The sequence below is a fragment of the Pseudophryne corroboree genome, chromosome 6 (genome assembly GCF_028390025.1).
Source record: "Pseudophryne corroboree isolate aPseCor3 chromosome 6, aPseCor3.hap2, whole genome shotgun sequence".
NCBI classification, from domain to species: Eukaryota; Metazoa; Chordata; class Amphibia; order Anura; family Myobatrachidae; genus Pseudophryne; species Pseudophryne corroboree.
The window spans coordinates 833,414,702-833,430,255 of record NC_086449.1 but is presented as its reverse complement, the minus strand read 5'-3'; the positions used below and the strand labels follow the sequence as shown (position 1 = coordinate 833,430,255).

The following is a 15,554-nucleotide window of genomic DNA, read 5'->3' as shown; positions in this document are numbered from 1 at the left end:
TGACAGGTAGCGGCACTGGCAGCGGCTCCCTCCCCCTCCTCCCCCCAGAAAGAGTGCACGCAGTGTGTGGCCTCAGCCCACTCACTGCGCCGCACACAACCCGAGCTGCCTAGAGGATTGGGGGCGTGGCCTAATCGTGGAGGGACCGTGACCACGCCCCTTTATGGATTTTTTTTTACAAAAGTATTTGCAACGTAGAGCTGGGTGGATGCAGTGCTGATCGCTGAGCCCCCAGCCCTCCAGCCAGAGTCAATTTGAAGGGGGAGTGTGATCACAATTCCCCCACTCACCCATACAGGAACACACAGTGGCTCAGCAATAACAGCAGCACAACACTGCACATGCTGCAGCACAGCACACTGCAGCATGTGCTGTGCTGCCAAGATGAGAGCTGCTGCTGCTGCCCAGTAAGGTGGGAGTGTAGTGGACCAGGACCCCCTCTGGGCCTCTCCATTAGTCGCAGGCCCAAGTAATTAGTACCCGCTCCCTCCCCCTCATCACTGAAAGCATCCTAAAGAGCCACTGGAGTAACGGAGCCTGTGAGAAACTGGCGAAGGGAGAGAAGGAGCAGCGCCCGAGCCGGGACCTCCTGCAGGTACTGGGGCCGCACTGTGGAGGGAATGAAGGCCGTACCTGACATAGGGGGTCATTCAGAGATGAACGCAGATCGTTGCATACGCAGCCGGATCTACGTTTATCTCTGCACATGCTCAGGGCCGCCCAGCACAAAGCAAGGCTGCCCAGCATGTGTAGCGCCGCCTCCTGATGCATCCGCAACTACATTGCCAACGCATCTGATGTAAGGTTGACCCCTGGCTGCGCTGTCAGCAGGCTTTTTTTTTCTCGGACACTACTGTGCGGTGTAATGTGACTGACGGACACTACTGTGCAGTGTAATGTGACTGACGGACACTACTGTGCAGTGTAATGTGACTGACGGACACTACTGTGCGGTGTAATGTGACTAATGGACACTACTGTGCAGTGTAATGTGACTAACGGACACTACTGTGCAGTGTAATGTGACTGACGGACACTACTGTGCGGTGTAATGTGACTGACGGACACTACTGTGCAATGTAATATGACTAACGGACACCACTGTGCAGTGTAATGTGACTGACGGACACCACTGTGCAGTGTAATGTGACTGACGGACACTACTGTGCAATGTAATATGACTAACGGACACCACTGTGCAGTGTAATGTGACTGATGGACACTACTGTGCAATGTAATGTGACTAACGGACACTACTGTGCAGTGTAATGTGACTGACGGACACTACTGTGCAATGTAATGTGACTAACGGACACCACTGTGCAGTGTAATGTGACTGATGGACACTACTGTGCACTGTAATATGACTAACGGACACCACTGTGCAGTGTAATGTGACTGACGGACACTACTGTGCAATGTAATGTGACTGATGGACACTACTGTGCAGTGTAATGTGACTGACAGACACTACTGTGCGGTGTAATGTGACTGACGGACACTACTGTGCGGTGTAATGTGACTGACGGACTAACGGACACTACTGTGCAGTGTAATGTGACAAACGGACACTACTGTGCGGTGTAACGGTGTAATGTGACTAACGGACACTACTGTGCAGTGTAATGTGACTAACGGACACTACTGTGCAGTGTAATGTGACTAACGGACACTACTGCGCAGTGTAATGTGACTAACAGACACTACTATGCAGTGTAATGTGACTAACGGACACTACTGTGCAGTGTAATGTGACTCACGGACATTACTGTGCAGCGTAATGTGACTGACACACACTACTATGCGGATTATGTGACTAACGGACACTACTGTGTAGTGTAATGTGACAAACGGACACTACTGTGCGGTGTAACGGTGTAATGTGACTAACGGACACTACTGTGCAGTGTAATGTGACTAACGGACACTGCTATGCTGTGTAATGTGACTAACGGACACTACTGTGCAGTGTCATGTGTCTAACGGACACTACTGTGCAGTGTAATGTGACTAACGGACACTACTGTGCAGTGTAATGTGACTAACTGACACTACTGTGCGGTGTCATGTGACTAACGGACACTACTGTGCAGTGTCATGTGACTAACAGATGGTACTGTGAGGTGTAATGTGACTAACGGACACTACTATGCGGTGTAATGTGACTAACGGACACTACTGTGCAGTGTAATATGAATAACGGATGGTACTTTGAGGTGTTATGTGACTAACGGTCACTACTGTGCGGTGTAATGTGACTAGCGAACACTACTGTGCAGTGTAATGCGACTAACGGACACTACTGTGCAGTGTAATGTGACTAACGGACACTACTATGCGGTGTAATGTGACTAGTGAACACTACTTGCAGTGTAATGCGACTATCGGACACTACTATGCTGTGTAATGTGACCAGCGAACAATACTAAACGGTGTAATGTGACTAGCGAACACTACTATACAGTGTAATGTGACTAGCGAACACTACTGTGCGGTGTAATGTGACTAGCGAACACTACTATACGGTGTAATGTGACTAACGGGCACTACTGTGCGGTGTAATGTGACTAACGGACACTACTGTGCAGTGTAATGTGACTAACAGACACTACTGTGCAGTGTCATGTGTCTAACGGACACTACTGTGCAGTGTAATGTGACTAACGGACACTACTGTGCAGTGTAATGTGACTAACTGACACTACTGTGCGGTGTCATGTGACTAACGGACACTACTGTGCAGTGTCATGTGACTAACAGATGGTACTGTGAGGTGTAATGTGACTAACGGACACTACTATGCGGTGTAATGTGACTAACGGACACTACTGTGCAGTGTAATATGAATAACGGATGGTACTTTGAGGTGTTATGTGACTAACGGTCACTACTGTGCGGTGTAATGTGACTAGCGAACACTACTGTGCAGTGTAATGCGACTAACGGACACTACTGTGCAGTGTAATGTGACTAACGGACACTACTATGCGGTGTAATGTGACTAGTGAACACTACTTGCAGTGTAATGCGACTATCGGACACTACTATGCTGTGTAATGTGACCAGCGAACAATACTAAACGGTGTAATGTGACTAGCGAACACTACTATAGGGTGTAATGTGACTAGCGAACACTACTGTGCGGTGTAATGTGACTAGCGAACACTACTATACGGTGTAATGTGACTAACGGGCACTACTGTGCGGTGTAATGTGACTAACGGACACTACTGTGCAGTGTAATGTGACTAACGGACACTACTGTGCGGTGTAATATGACTAACGGACACTACTGTGCAGTGTAATGCGACTAACGGACACTACTGTGCAGTGTAATGTGACTAACGGACACTACTGTGCAGTGTAATGTGACTAACGGACACTACTGTGCGGTGTAATATGACTAACGGACACTACTGTGCAGTGTAATGCGACTAACGGACACTACTGTGCAGTGTAATGTGACTAACGGACACTACTGTGCAGTGTAATGTGACTACTGTGCAGTTTAATGCGACTAACGGACACTACTGTGTGGTGTAATGTGACTAACGGACACTACTGTGTGGTGTAATGTGCCTGATGGACACTACCGTGCGGCGTAATCTGACTGACGGACACTACCGTGTGGTGTAATGTGACTGACTGACACTACTATGAGGTGTAATGTGACTAGCGAACACTACTGTGCAGTGTAATGTGAATTGGTACTATTCTGTGGCCCCTATATTTTTGGCGGGTCTGGGACTGAGGGTCGACAGCACAAAGGTCGCCACACCTTAGGTCGACGCCAATTGGTCGACACACCTTATGTCACCATGGACAAAAGGTCAACATGAACAAGGTCGACATGGAAAAAGGTCGACATGAGTTTTTTATGTTTTTTGGGTGTCGTTTTCTTCGTAGAGTGACCGGGAACCCCAATTAGTGCACCGCGTCCCCTCGCATGGCTCGCTTCGCTCGCCATGCTTCGGGCATGGTGCCTTCGCTCCGCTACCGCTTCTCTCGGCACACTTTACCGTTCCAATCGTAGTCCACGTAGATCGTTAAGTATGAAAAGGTTCAAAAAAAGAAAAAAATCGTGAAAAACTCATGTCGACCTTTTTCCATGTCGACCTTGTTCCTGTCGACCTTTTGTCCATGTCGACCTAAGGTGTGTCGCCCATCTGGCGTCGACCTAAGGTGTGTCGACCTTTGTGCTGTCGACCTGGAGTCCGGATACCATTTTTGGCGTACAGGAGGGAGTAGGGGAGATATGAGGGTGTACCAGTGTGAGTAGTACAGGTGGGAGTAGGGTAGGTGTGAGGCTGTACCAGTGGGAGTAGTACAGGTGGGAGTAGGGTAGGTGTGAGGGTGTACCAGTGTGAGTGGTACAGGTGGGAGTAGGAGGGGCGTGAGGGTGTAGCTGTGTGAGTAGTACAGGTGGGAGTAGGGGAGGTGTGAGGGTGTACCAGTGTGAGTAGTACAGGAGGTAGTAGGGGAGGTGTGAAGGTGTACCAGTGTGAGTAGTACAGGTGGGAGTAGGGTAGGTGTGAGGCTGTACCAGTGGGAGTAGGGGAGGTGTGAGGGTGTAGCAGTGTGAGTAGTACAGGTGGGAGTAGGGTAGTTGTGAATAGTACAGGTGGGAGTAGGGAGGTGTGAGTAGTGCAGGTGTGAGTAGGGTATGTGTGAGGGTATAGCAGTGTGAGTAGTACAGGTAGGTGTAAGTAGGGTAGTTGTGAATAGTACAGGTGTGAGTAGGGGAGGTGTGAGTAGTACAGGTGTGAGGGTATAGCAGTGTGAGTAGTACAGGTGGCAGTAGGGTAGATGTGAATAGTACAGGCGGGAGTAGGGGAGGTGTAAGTAGTACAGATGGGAGTAGGAGAGGTATTAGTACAGGTGTGAGTAGGGTATGTGTGAGCGTAAAGCAGTGTGAGTAGTACAGGTGGGAGTAGGGGAGGTATGAGTAGTAGAGGTGTGAGTAGTACAGGTGGGAGTAGGGTAGGTATGAGTAGTACAGGTGGGAGTAGGGGAGGTATGAGTACTACATGTGGGAGTAGGGGAGGTGTGAGTAGTACAGGTGGGAGGAGGGGAGGTGTGAGTAGTACAGGTGGGAGGAGGGGAGGTGTGAGTAGTACAGGTGGGAATAGGGGAGGTGTTAATACTACAGGTGGAAGCAGGGTAGGTGTGAGTAGTACAGGTGGTTGTAGGGGAGGTGTGAGCAGTACATATGGGAGTAGGGTAGGTGTGAGTAGTACTGGTGGGAGTAGGGGAGGTGTGAGGGTGCACTAGTGTGAGTAGTACAGGTGGGAGTGGGGTAGGTGTGAGGGTATATCAGAGTGAGTAGTACAGGTGGGAGTAGGGGAGGTGTTAATACTACAGGTGGGAGTAGGGTAGGTGTGAGTAGTACAGGTGGTTATAGGGGAGGTGTGAGCGGTACATATGGGAGTAGGGGAGGTGTGAGTAGTACAGGTGGGAGTAGGGGAGGTGTGAGGGTGCACTAGTGTGAGTAGTACAGGTGGGAGTGGGGTAGGTGTGAGGGTATATTAGAGTGAGTAGTACAGGTGGGAGTAGGGGAGGTATGAGTAGTACAGGTGGGAGTAGGGGAGGTGTGAGTAATACAGGTGGAAGTAGGGGAGGTGTGAGCAGTACAGGTGGGAGTAGGGGAGGTGTGAGTGTGCACTAGTGTGAGTAGTGCAGGTGGGAGTGGGGTAGGTGTGAGGGTATATCAGAGTGAGTAGTACAGGTGCGAGTAGGGGAGGTATGAGTAGTACAGGGGGGAGTAGAGGGAGGTGTGAGTAGTACAGGTGGGAGCAGGGTGGGAGTAGTACAGGTGGGAGTAGGGAAGGTGTGAGTAATACAGGTGGAAGTAGAGGAGGTGTGAGTAGTACAGGTGGAAGTAGGGGAGGTGGGAGTAGTACAGGTGGGAGTAGGGGAGGTGTGAGTGTGCACTAGTGTGAGTAGTACAGGTGGGAGTGGGGTAGGTGTGAGGGTATATCAGAGTGAGTAGTACAAGTGCGAGTAGGGGAGGTATGAGTAGTACAGGTGGGAGTAGGGGGAGGTGTGAGTAGTACAGGTGGGAGCAGGGTGGGAGTAGTACAGGTGGGAGTAGGGGAGGTGTGAGTAGTACAGGTGGGAGTAGAGGAAGTGTGAGTGTACACTAGTGTGAGTAGTACAGGTGGGAGTGGGGTATGTGTGAGGGTATATCAGTGTGAGTAGTATACTGTAGGTGGAAGTAATGTAAGCTATAGTAACCAGGACTGTCTCCTCCAGAACAAGGGGCTCTGGTGCTAGTTATTGGAGTTGCATATATTGTGACAAATTCTCTAGAGTTCCGCAGCAGTTAAAAGAGTTGCGATACAGGTTGCAGCTCCCGCTTTGTTGGTAGAAATGTCAACATTACATTATTCCTTTATTGTTTGGGTCTCTGTTTGCGTTTTGGGCAGGAGCGAATGGTTTCTTTGTGACTTTCTCACCACTTTCCCTGACAACAGAGTGGGAAGGTTGTGCAATCAGAACTAATGGTCGATGCTATTATTGTATTTAATATTATTTTTATTTACTATATCAATTTTAGCATGGAGCGTTAGTAACAATTAGTGGATCCTTATCTCCAAACTGTCATCTTTTATGGAGTAATGCGGTGAAGTAACAATAAGCAAACATTCATCTTTATTACTGCCATAAATATAATTACTTTTACTACTGGTGTTATTATACTAGTATGTCTAATTAAATTGACATTAATACTGTAGCAATAGTACGGCTAATTAGGAAACAAATTTCCCATCCTGCGACGGCGAGAAATATTAATTCCAGCTTGTTGATATCACTCGCCCATCATAAAGTTACTGAACTCCCTTAGAAGTCATCCCCGGCAGCTGCACCCGCCGATCTGCGAGCCAGGCTCAGCTAAAAATAGCAGTCGGCAATATTGATTTGATTAAGAGAGGTTTTAAGACTTGTAAATGTCATTGGAACCCAGCAAAATGAACATTATTAAATCCTCCTGGTGATGGGGAAAACTAACAAAGGGATTTGCAGTGGTTTCAGTAATTAATTGCCATGTCATGATTCATATTAACTTACAGTACAAGTCCATTAGCCGGTAGCTGTCATCTCTGCTAAAGGAACCACCAAGTAATCAGTACCACATTAAAGAATAAATTAGTTTTTGGCTCAGAGCCTGATACTCCAATGTTTCCCTTGTATCTGCTGCAGACATATGTATGTAATAAAACAGGCAGGAAGGGGTTAACGGGTGCGTATGTATTACTGTCGTACGGCTATATTTCATAGCAGGCCGAACATTGTTAATTAAACTTAATTATTATTTTTGTTGCAAACATTTCTACTTACATCGCGGATCCTTCCTGTCGAATTAACACAGAAATCTGCCCGATTGCATCAAATAAGAAACTTTTTTTTATCCACTCCTGACAGCGTTATTGCTGGTATCACCGTGATGTGCGGCATGGCGCAATTTCCATTCGCTTTATCTATTTATTTTTAAATATTGTGCAATGAGGCCTCGGAACATTATGGTTTACATTGTAAGATGAGCTTATGTTGTAAAGCGCTGACATTCGTCGGTTGTTCTTGGAGAGCAGATATATATCTAAGCGTCAAATCATGACTGGGCCAACCTCACATCCAACATGGGAGCAGAAGTAGTTGGAAGTCAAATCAATGGGTGCAGAAGATCACAGGCCCCAAGGTGAATGGGTCAAGGGACACTGGAATGTCAAATACATTTAGTCATTATGGTCTTCATAATCATTATCTGTCACTTTATAGATTGGTCTGCCCAAGCCTGCCAGCCCAGGATACAAATTGCCACCACTGATCTGTCCTCTTGGACTAATCTGTCCTCTACCACCAATCTGTCCTCTACCAGTGATCTGTCCTCTACAAGTGACCTACCCTCCACTACGGATCTGCCCTCCACCACTGATCTGTCCTCCACAACTGATCTATCCTCTACCACTGATCTGTCCTCCACAACTGATCTGTCCTCCACCACTGATCTGTCCTCCATAACTGATCTATTCTCCACCACTGATCTGCACTCTACCACTGATCTGCCCTCCACCACTGATCTGTCCTCCATAACTAATCTGTCCTCTACCACTGATCTGCACTCTACCACTGATCTGTCCTCCACCACTGATCTGTCCTCCACCACTGATCTGTCCTCCACCACTGATATGTCCTCCACAACTGATCTGTCCTCTACCACTGATCTGTCCTCTCCCATGATCTGTCCTCTACAAGTGACCTGCCCTCCAATACGGATCTGTCCTCTACCACTGATCTGTCCTCAACTACTAATCTGTCCTCTACCACTGATCAGTCCTATACCACTGATCTGTCCTCTCCCATGATCTGCCCTCCACTACTGACCTTCTCTCTACCACTGATCTGTCCTCTATCACTGATCTGTCCTCTATCACTGATCTGTCCTCTATCACTGATCTGTCCTCCACCACTGATCTGTCCTCAACTACTAATCTGTCCTCTACCACTGATCAGTCCTATGCCACTGATCTGTCCTCTACCACTGATCTGTCCTCCACCACTGATATGACCTCCACCACTGATCACTTCTCTATCACTGATCTGTCCTCTACCACTTCTCTACCACTGATCTGCTCTCTACCACTGATCTGTCCTCCACCACTGATCTGCTCTCTACCACTGATCTGTCCTCCACCACTGATCTGCTCTCTACCACTGATCTGTCCTCCACCACTGATCAGCTCTCTACCACCGATCTGTCCTCCACTACTGATCTGTCCTCTACCACTGATCTGTCCTCCACCACTGATCTGTCCTCCACTACTGATCTGCTCTCTATCACTGATCTGTCCTCCACCACTGATCTGACCTCCAGTACTATTCTGTCCTCCACCACTGATCTACTCTCTACCACTGATCTGTCCTCCACTACTGATCTGCTCTCTACCACTGATCTGTCCTCTATCACTGATCTGCTCTCTACCACTGATCTGTCCTCTACAAGTGACCTGCCCTCCACCACTGATCTGTCCTCCATAACTGATCTATTCTCCACCACTGATCTGCACTCTACCACTGATCTGCACTCCACCACTGATCTGTCCTCCACAACTGATCTGTCCTCCACCACTGATCTGTCCTCCACCACTGATCTGTCCTCTATCACTGATCTGTCCTCCACCACTGATCTGCACTCTACCACTGATCTGTCCTCCACAACTGATCTGTCCTCCACCACTGATCTGTCCTCCACCACTGATCTGTCCTCTATCACTGATCTGTCCTCAACTACTAATCTGTCCTCAACTACTAATCTGTGCTCTACCACTGATCAGTCCTATGCCACTGATCTGTCCTCTCCCATGATCTGTCCTCCACTACTGATCTGCTCTCTATCACTGATATGACCTCTACCACTGATCTGCCCTCCACCACTGATCTGCTCTCTACCACTGATCTGCTCTCTATCACTGATCTGTCCTCCACCACTGATCTGTCCTCTATCACTGATCTGTCCTCTACCACTGATCTGTCCTCCATAACTGATCTATCCTCTACCACTGATCTGCTCTCTACCACTGATCTGTCCTCCACAACTGATCTGTCCTCTATCACTGATCTGTCCTCTACCACTGATCTGTCCTCTACCACTGATCTGTCCTCTATCACTGATCTGTCCTCTATCACTGATCTGTCCTCTATCACTGATCTGTCCTCTACCACTGATCTGTCCTCTATCACTGATCTGTCCTCTACCACTGATCTGCTCTCTACCACTGATCTGTCCTCTATCACTGATCTGTCCTCTATCACTGATCTGTCCTCTATCACTGATCTGTCCTCTATCACTGATCTGTCCTCTACCACTGATCTGTCCTCTACCACTGATCTGTCCTCTATCACTGATCTGTCCTCTATCACTGATCTGTCCTCTATCACTGATCTGTCCTCCACCACTGATCTGTCCTCAACTACTAATCTGTCCTCTACCACTGATCAGTCCATACCACTGATCTGTCCTCCACTACTGACCTGCTCTCTACCACTGATCTGCTCTCTACCACTGATCTGCTCTCTATCACTGATCTGCTCTCTACCACTGATCTGTCCTCCACCACTGATCTGTCCTCCACCACTGATCTGTCCTCTACCACTGATCTGTCCTCTACCACTGATCTCTCCTCTATTACTGATCTGTCCTCTACCAAGATCTATCCTCCACCACTGATCTGCTCTCTACCACTGATCTGCTCTCTACCACTGATCTGTCCTCCACCACTGATCTGTCCTCCACCACTGATCTGTCCTCTACCACTGATCTGTCCTCTACCACTGATCTGTCCTCTACCAAGATCTATCCTCCACCACTGATCTGCTCTCTACCACTGATCTGCTCTCTACCACTGATCTGTCCTCCACCACTGATCTGCTCTCTACCACTGATCTGTCCTCTATCACTGATCTGTCCTCCACTACTGACCTGCTCTCTACCACTGATCTGCTCTCTATCACTGATCTGCCCTCTACCACTGATCTGTCCTCCACCACTGATATGACCTGCACCACTGATCTGTCCTCCACCACTGATCTGTCCTCTATCACTGATCTGTCCTCCACCACTGATCTGTCCTCAACTACTAATCTCTCCTCTACCACTGATCTGTCCTCTACCACTGATCTGTCCTCTATTACTGATCTGTCCTCTACCAAGATCTATCCTCCACCACTGATCTGCTCTCTACCACTGATCTGCTCTCTACCACTGATCTGACCTCTACCACTGATCTGCCCTCTACCACTGATCTGTCCTCCACCACTGATCTGCTCTCTACCACTGATCTGTCCTTCACTACTGATCTGTCCTCTACCACTAATCTGTCCTCCACCACTGATCTGTCCTCTACCACTGATCTGTCCTCTACCACTGATCTGTCCTCCACCACTGATCTGTCCTCCATCACTGATCTGTCCTCAACTACTGATCTGCTCTCTACCACTGACCTGCCCTCTACCGCTGATCTGTCCTCCACCACTGATCTGCTCTCTACCACTGATCTATTCTCCACTACTGATCTGTCCTCTACCACTGATCTGTCCTCTACCACTGATCTGTCCTCCACTACTGATCTGCTCTCTATCACTGATCTGTCCTCCACTACTGATCTGCTCTCTACCACTGATCTGTCCTCCACCACTGATCTGCTCTCTACCACTGATCTGTTCTCTACCACTGATCTGTTCTCCACCACTGATCTGTCCTCAGCTACTAATCTGTCCTCTACCACTGATCTGTCCTCTACCACTGATCTGTTCTCTATCACTGATCTGTCCTCCACCACTGATCTGTCCTCAGCTACTAATCTGTCCTCTACCACTGATCTGTCCTCTACCATGATCTGTCTCCACCACTGATCTGCTCTCTACCACTGATATGACCTCTACCACTGATCTGCCCTCTACCACTGATCTGCTCTCTACCACTGATATGACCTCTACCACTGATCTGCTCTCTACCACTGATATGACCTCTACCACTGATCTGCCCTCTACCACTGATCTGCTCTCTACCACTGATATGACCTCTACGACTGATCTGCCCTCCACCACTGATATGACCTCTACCACTCATCTGTCTTCTACCACTGATCTGTCCTCCACCACTGATCTGCTCTCTACCACTGATCTGTCCTTCACTACTGATCTGTCCTCTACCACTAATTTCCTCCACCACTGATCGGCTCTCTACCACTGATCTGTCCTCTACCACTGATATGTCCTCTACCACTGATATGTCCTCCACCACTGATCTGTCCTCCATCACTGATCTGTCCTCTACCACTGATCTGTCCTCTATCACTGATCTGTCCTCTACCACTGATCTGTCCTCAATTACTGATCTGCTCTCTACCACTGATCTGCTCTCTACTACTGATCTGCCCTCTACCGCTGATCTGTCCTCCACCACTGATCTGCTCTCTACCACTGATCTATCCTCCACTACTGATCTGTCCTCTACCACTGATCTGTCCTCTACCACTGATCTGTCCTCTACTACTGATCTGCTCTCTACCACTGACCTGCTTTCTACCACTGATCTGTCCTCTACCACTGATCTGTCCTCCACCACTGATCTGCTCTCTACCATGATCTGTCCTCCACTACTGATCTGTCCTCCACCACTGATCTGTCCTCCACCACTGATCTGTCCTCTACCACTGATCTGCTCTCTACCACTGATCTGTCCTCCACCACTGATCTGCGCTCTACCACTGATCTGTCCTCTACCAGTGATCTGTCCTCTACCACTGATCTGCTCTCTACCACTGATCTGCTCTCTACCACTGATCTGTCCTCCACCACTGATCTGTCCTCCACCACTGATCTGCTCTCTACCATGATCTGTCCTCCACTACTGATCTGTCCTCCACCACTGATCTGTCCTCCACCACTGATCTGTCCTCTACCACTGATCTGCTCTCTACCACTGATCTGTCCTCCACCACTGATCTGCTCTCTACCACTGATCTGTCCTCCACCACTGATCTGTCCTCTACCACTGATCTGCTCTCTACCACTGATCTGCTCTCTACCACTGATCTGTCCTCCACTACTGATCTGTCCTCCACCACTGATCTGTCCTGCACTACTGATCTGCTCTCTACCACTGATCTGTCCTCCACCACTGATCTGTCCTCCACTACTGATCTGTCCTCCACCACTGATCTGTCCTCCACCACTGATCTGTCCTCTACCACTGATCTGTCCTCCACTACTGATCTGCTCTCTACCACTGATCTGTCCTCCACCACTGATCTGTCCTCCACCACTGATCTGCCCTCTACCACTGATCTGTCCTCCACCACTGATCTGTTTAAACCACTGATCTGTCCTCCACCACTGATCTGTTTAAACCACTGATCTGTTTAAACCACTGATCTGTCCTCCACCACTGATCTGTCCTCCACCACTGATCTGTCCTCCACCACTGATCTGTCCTCCACTACTGATCTGCTCTCTACCACTGATCCATTCTCTACCACTTATCTGTTTAAACCACTGATCTGTCCTCCACCACTGATCCGTTCTCTACCACTGATCTGTCCTCCACCACTAATCTGTCCTCCACCACTGATCTGTCCTCCACCACTGATCTGCTCTCTACCATGACCTGTCCTCCACTACTGATCTGTCCTCCACCACTGATCTGTCCTCTACCACTGATCTGTCCTCCACTACTGATCTGTCCTCCACTACTGATCTGTCCTCCACTACTGATCTGCTCTCTACCACTGATCTGTCCTCCACCACTGATCTGTCCTCCACTACTGATCTGTCCTCCACCACTGATCTGTCCTCCACCACTGATCTGACCTCTACCACTGATCTGTCCTCCACCACTGATCTGTCCTCCACCACTGATCTGCCCTCTACCACTGATCTGTCCTCCACCACTGATCTGTTTAAACCACTGATCTGTCCTCCACCACTGATCTGTTTAAACCACTGATCTGTCCTCCACCACTGATCTGTCCTCTACCACTGATCTGTCCTCCACCACTGATCTGTCCTCCACTACTGATCTGTCCTCCACCACTGATCTGTCCTCCACTACTGATCTGCTCTCTACCACTGATCCATTCTCTACCACTTATCTGTTTAAACCACTGATCTGTCCTCCACCACTGATCCGTTCTCTACCACTGATCTGTCCTCCACCACTAATCTGTCCTCCACCACTGATCTGTCCTCTACCACTGATCTGTCCTCCACTACTGATCTGTCCTCTACCACTGACCTGTCCTCCACCACTGATCTGTCCTCTACCACTGATCTGTCCTCCACTACTGATCTGTCCTCCACTACTGATCTGTCCTCCACCACTGATCTGTTCTCCACTACTGATCTGTCCTCCACCACTGATCTGTCCTCTACCACTGATCTGTCCTCCACTACTGATCTGTCCTCCACCACTGATCTGCTCTCTACTCCTGATCTGTTCTCCACCACTGATCTGTCCTCTACCACTGATCTGTCCTCCACTACTGATCTGTCCTCCGCCACTGATCTGTCCTCTACCACTGATCTGTCCTCCATCACTGATCGGACCTCTACCACTGATCCTCTAATTCATGCATTATGTGTCATTTTTTCAAAAAGTTATAAAAACAGTTTAGATTAGATGAGCGCATTGTAGAACACACAATAAATATTTTTTTTTACTCGATTTCAAGCGACGCGATTGACTAGTTTATATATAATTTGTTTCTTACCAGTTATGTGTATGTGCGTATATCTATATAGAATTTATTACCAGTTATGTGACTGTATACTTACATATAATTTTATAGTTATAGGTTAGATTAACCATACAAATTAATTTAGCGGCAACTCGGTATCTTCAGCGGGCAGAATCTATCATCTCTGTATCCTTGCCTTTCATTTCCAATAGCCGAATGTTGGCTTATTAAACACCAGTTTGAGCCCTAAAATATGGCGCGACCTTTCCCACATTCATCGCTGTTCAGTTTGATTTGTTTTTAACATTTGTTGTTTGAACTTAAAGTGATTTATGCAGAAGGGTTGTCATGCAGGGAGCCCGGAGGTGGCGGCGTCGTGGTATCGTTACCACTTCATCACTGTCTGTTAGCAGCCGGGGACCTCGCAGCCACTTAACAATTCATAACGGCACCCATAAATAAGTGTCACAATAACTGTAAAATAATTGTTGCATATGCAAAAATCCTGCGCACTCAGGATTACGTGTTTTAAGTACCACTGAAATCATTTTTATTGGTCAGTTGGAAGAGAGAACCTGACAGGATGGTAGCGCTCATTCTTTGCGCAATTTATCTCCAGGTTCTGTTCCGGGGTGGCGTGGCGGGTGACGTGGTGCATTAGGGTAACAAATACAATGGTTTCCCCAAATTCCATCTTGATTGGAATCCATAGTCATTACTTTCCCAGCACTATGTAAGTCTTGGAGAGAGCAAAAGCGGAGAGACATAAATTACCAGCCAATCAGCTCTTACCTCTCATGTTAAATGACAGGACTGCAGCTGATTGGCTGGTACTCTGTTTCTCTCCAAGGCTTAGTACATCTGCCCCTAATGGGGTAAATTTACTAAAGCTTCTAAAATAGAGAATTGGTGATGTTGCCCCTAGCAACCAATTAGATGCTGTCTATCATTTCCCTATTGCCTTTTATAAAATGATAGACAGCATCTTTGATTGGTTGGTAGGGGCAACATCACCAATTCTCTGTTTAAGAAACTCAAGTAAATGTACCCCCCAATGTGTCTCTTTTTTCCTGCAAAGTAGAATTGTAGATTGAGTCGCAGATTTATTGAATACTGAGAAAATTTCCAACGTAAAAAAAAAAAATCTATGTTATTTTGCTTTTATTTCAATTGAATCCTCCACTATCCCCAGTTATACCCTGTATACCATCTGATACCGTAGTTTGCAGGCCAGGGTCTGGTTACCCTGATTTGGGAGATCCCTGTGCTGTGGATCTCTGCAAGATCAGCCTGGATTTACCCTGCATGCAAAAACAAGTA

General features: G+C 47.9%; 1 protein-coding gene across 1 annotated transcript; it reads left to right on the top strand.

Moving 5' to 3' along the window:
* Window positions 1–9,400: 9,400 nt before the first annotated feature.
* LOC134934716 (uncharacterized) lies at window positions 9,401–11,409 on the top strand. Its single transcript, XM_063930084.1, has 3 exons — window positions 9,401–10,121; window positions 10,207–10,443; window positions 10,709–11,409. The coding sequence occupies exons 1-3, from the start codon at window positions 9,401–9,403 to the stop codon at window positions 11,407–11,409; spliced, it is 1,659 nt and encodes a 552-aa protein (XP_063786154.1).
* Window positions 11,410–15,554: the final 4,145 nt, after the last annotated feature.

Bases quoted from the DNA above. Each gene is read 5' to 3' on its own strand.
- LOC134934716 (XM_063930084.1), top strand. From the start codon at position 9,401: ATGACCTCTACCACTGATCTGCCCTCCACCACTGATCTGCTCTCTACC. The intron at 10,122-10,206 runs GTCCTCCACCAC...TCCTCTACCAAG, and splicing joins CTGTCCTCCACCACTGATCT to ATCTATCCTCCACCACTGAT. The intron at 10,444-10,708 runs GTCCTCTATCAC...TCCTCTACCAAG, and splicing joins CTGCTCTCTACCACTGATCT to ATCTATCCTCCACCACTGAT.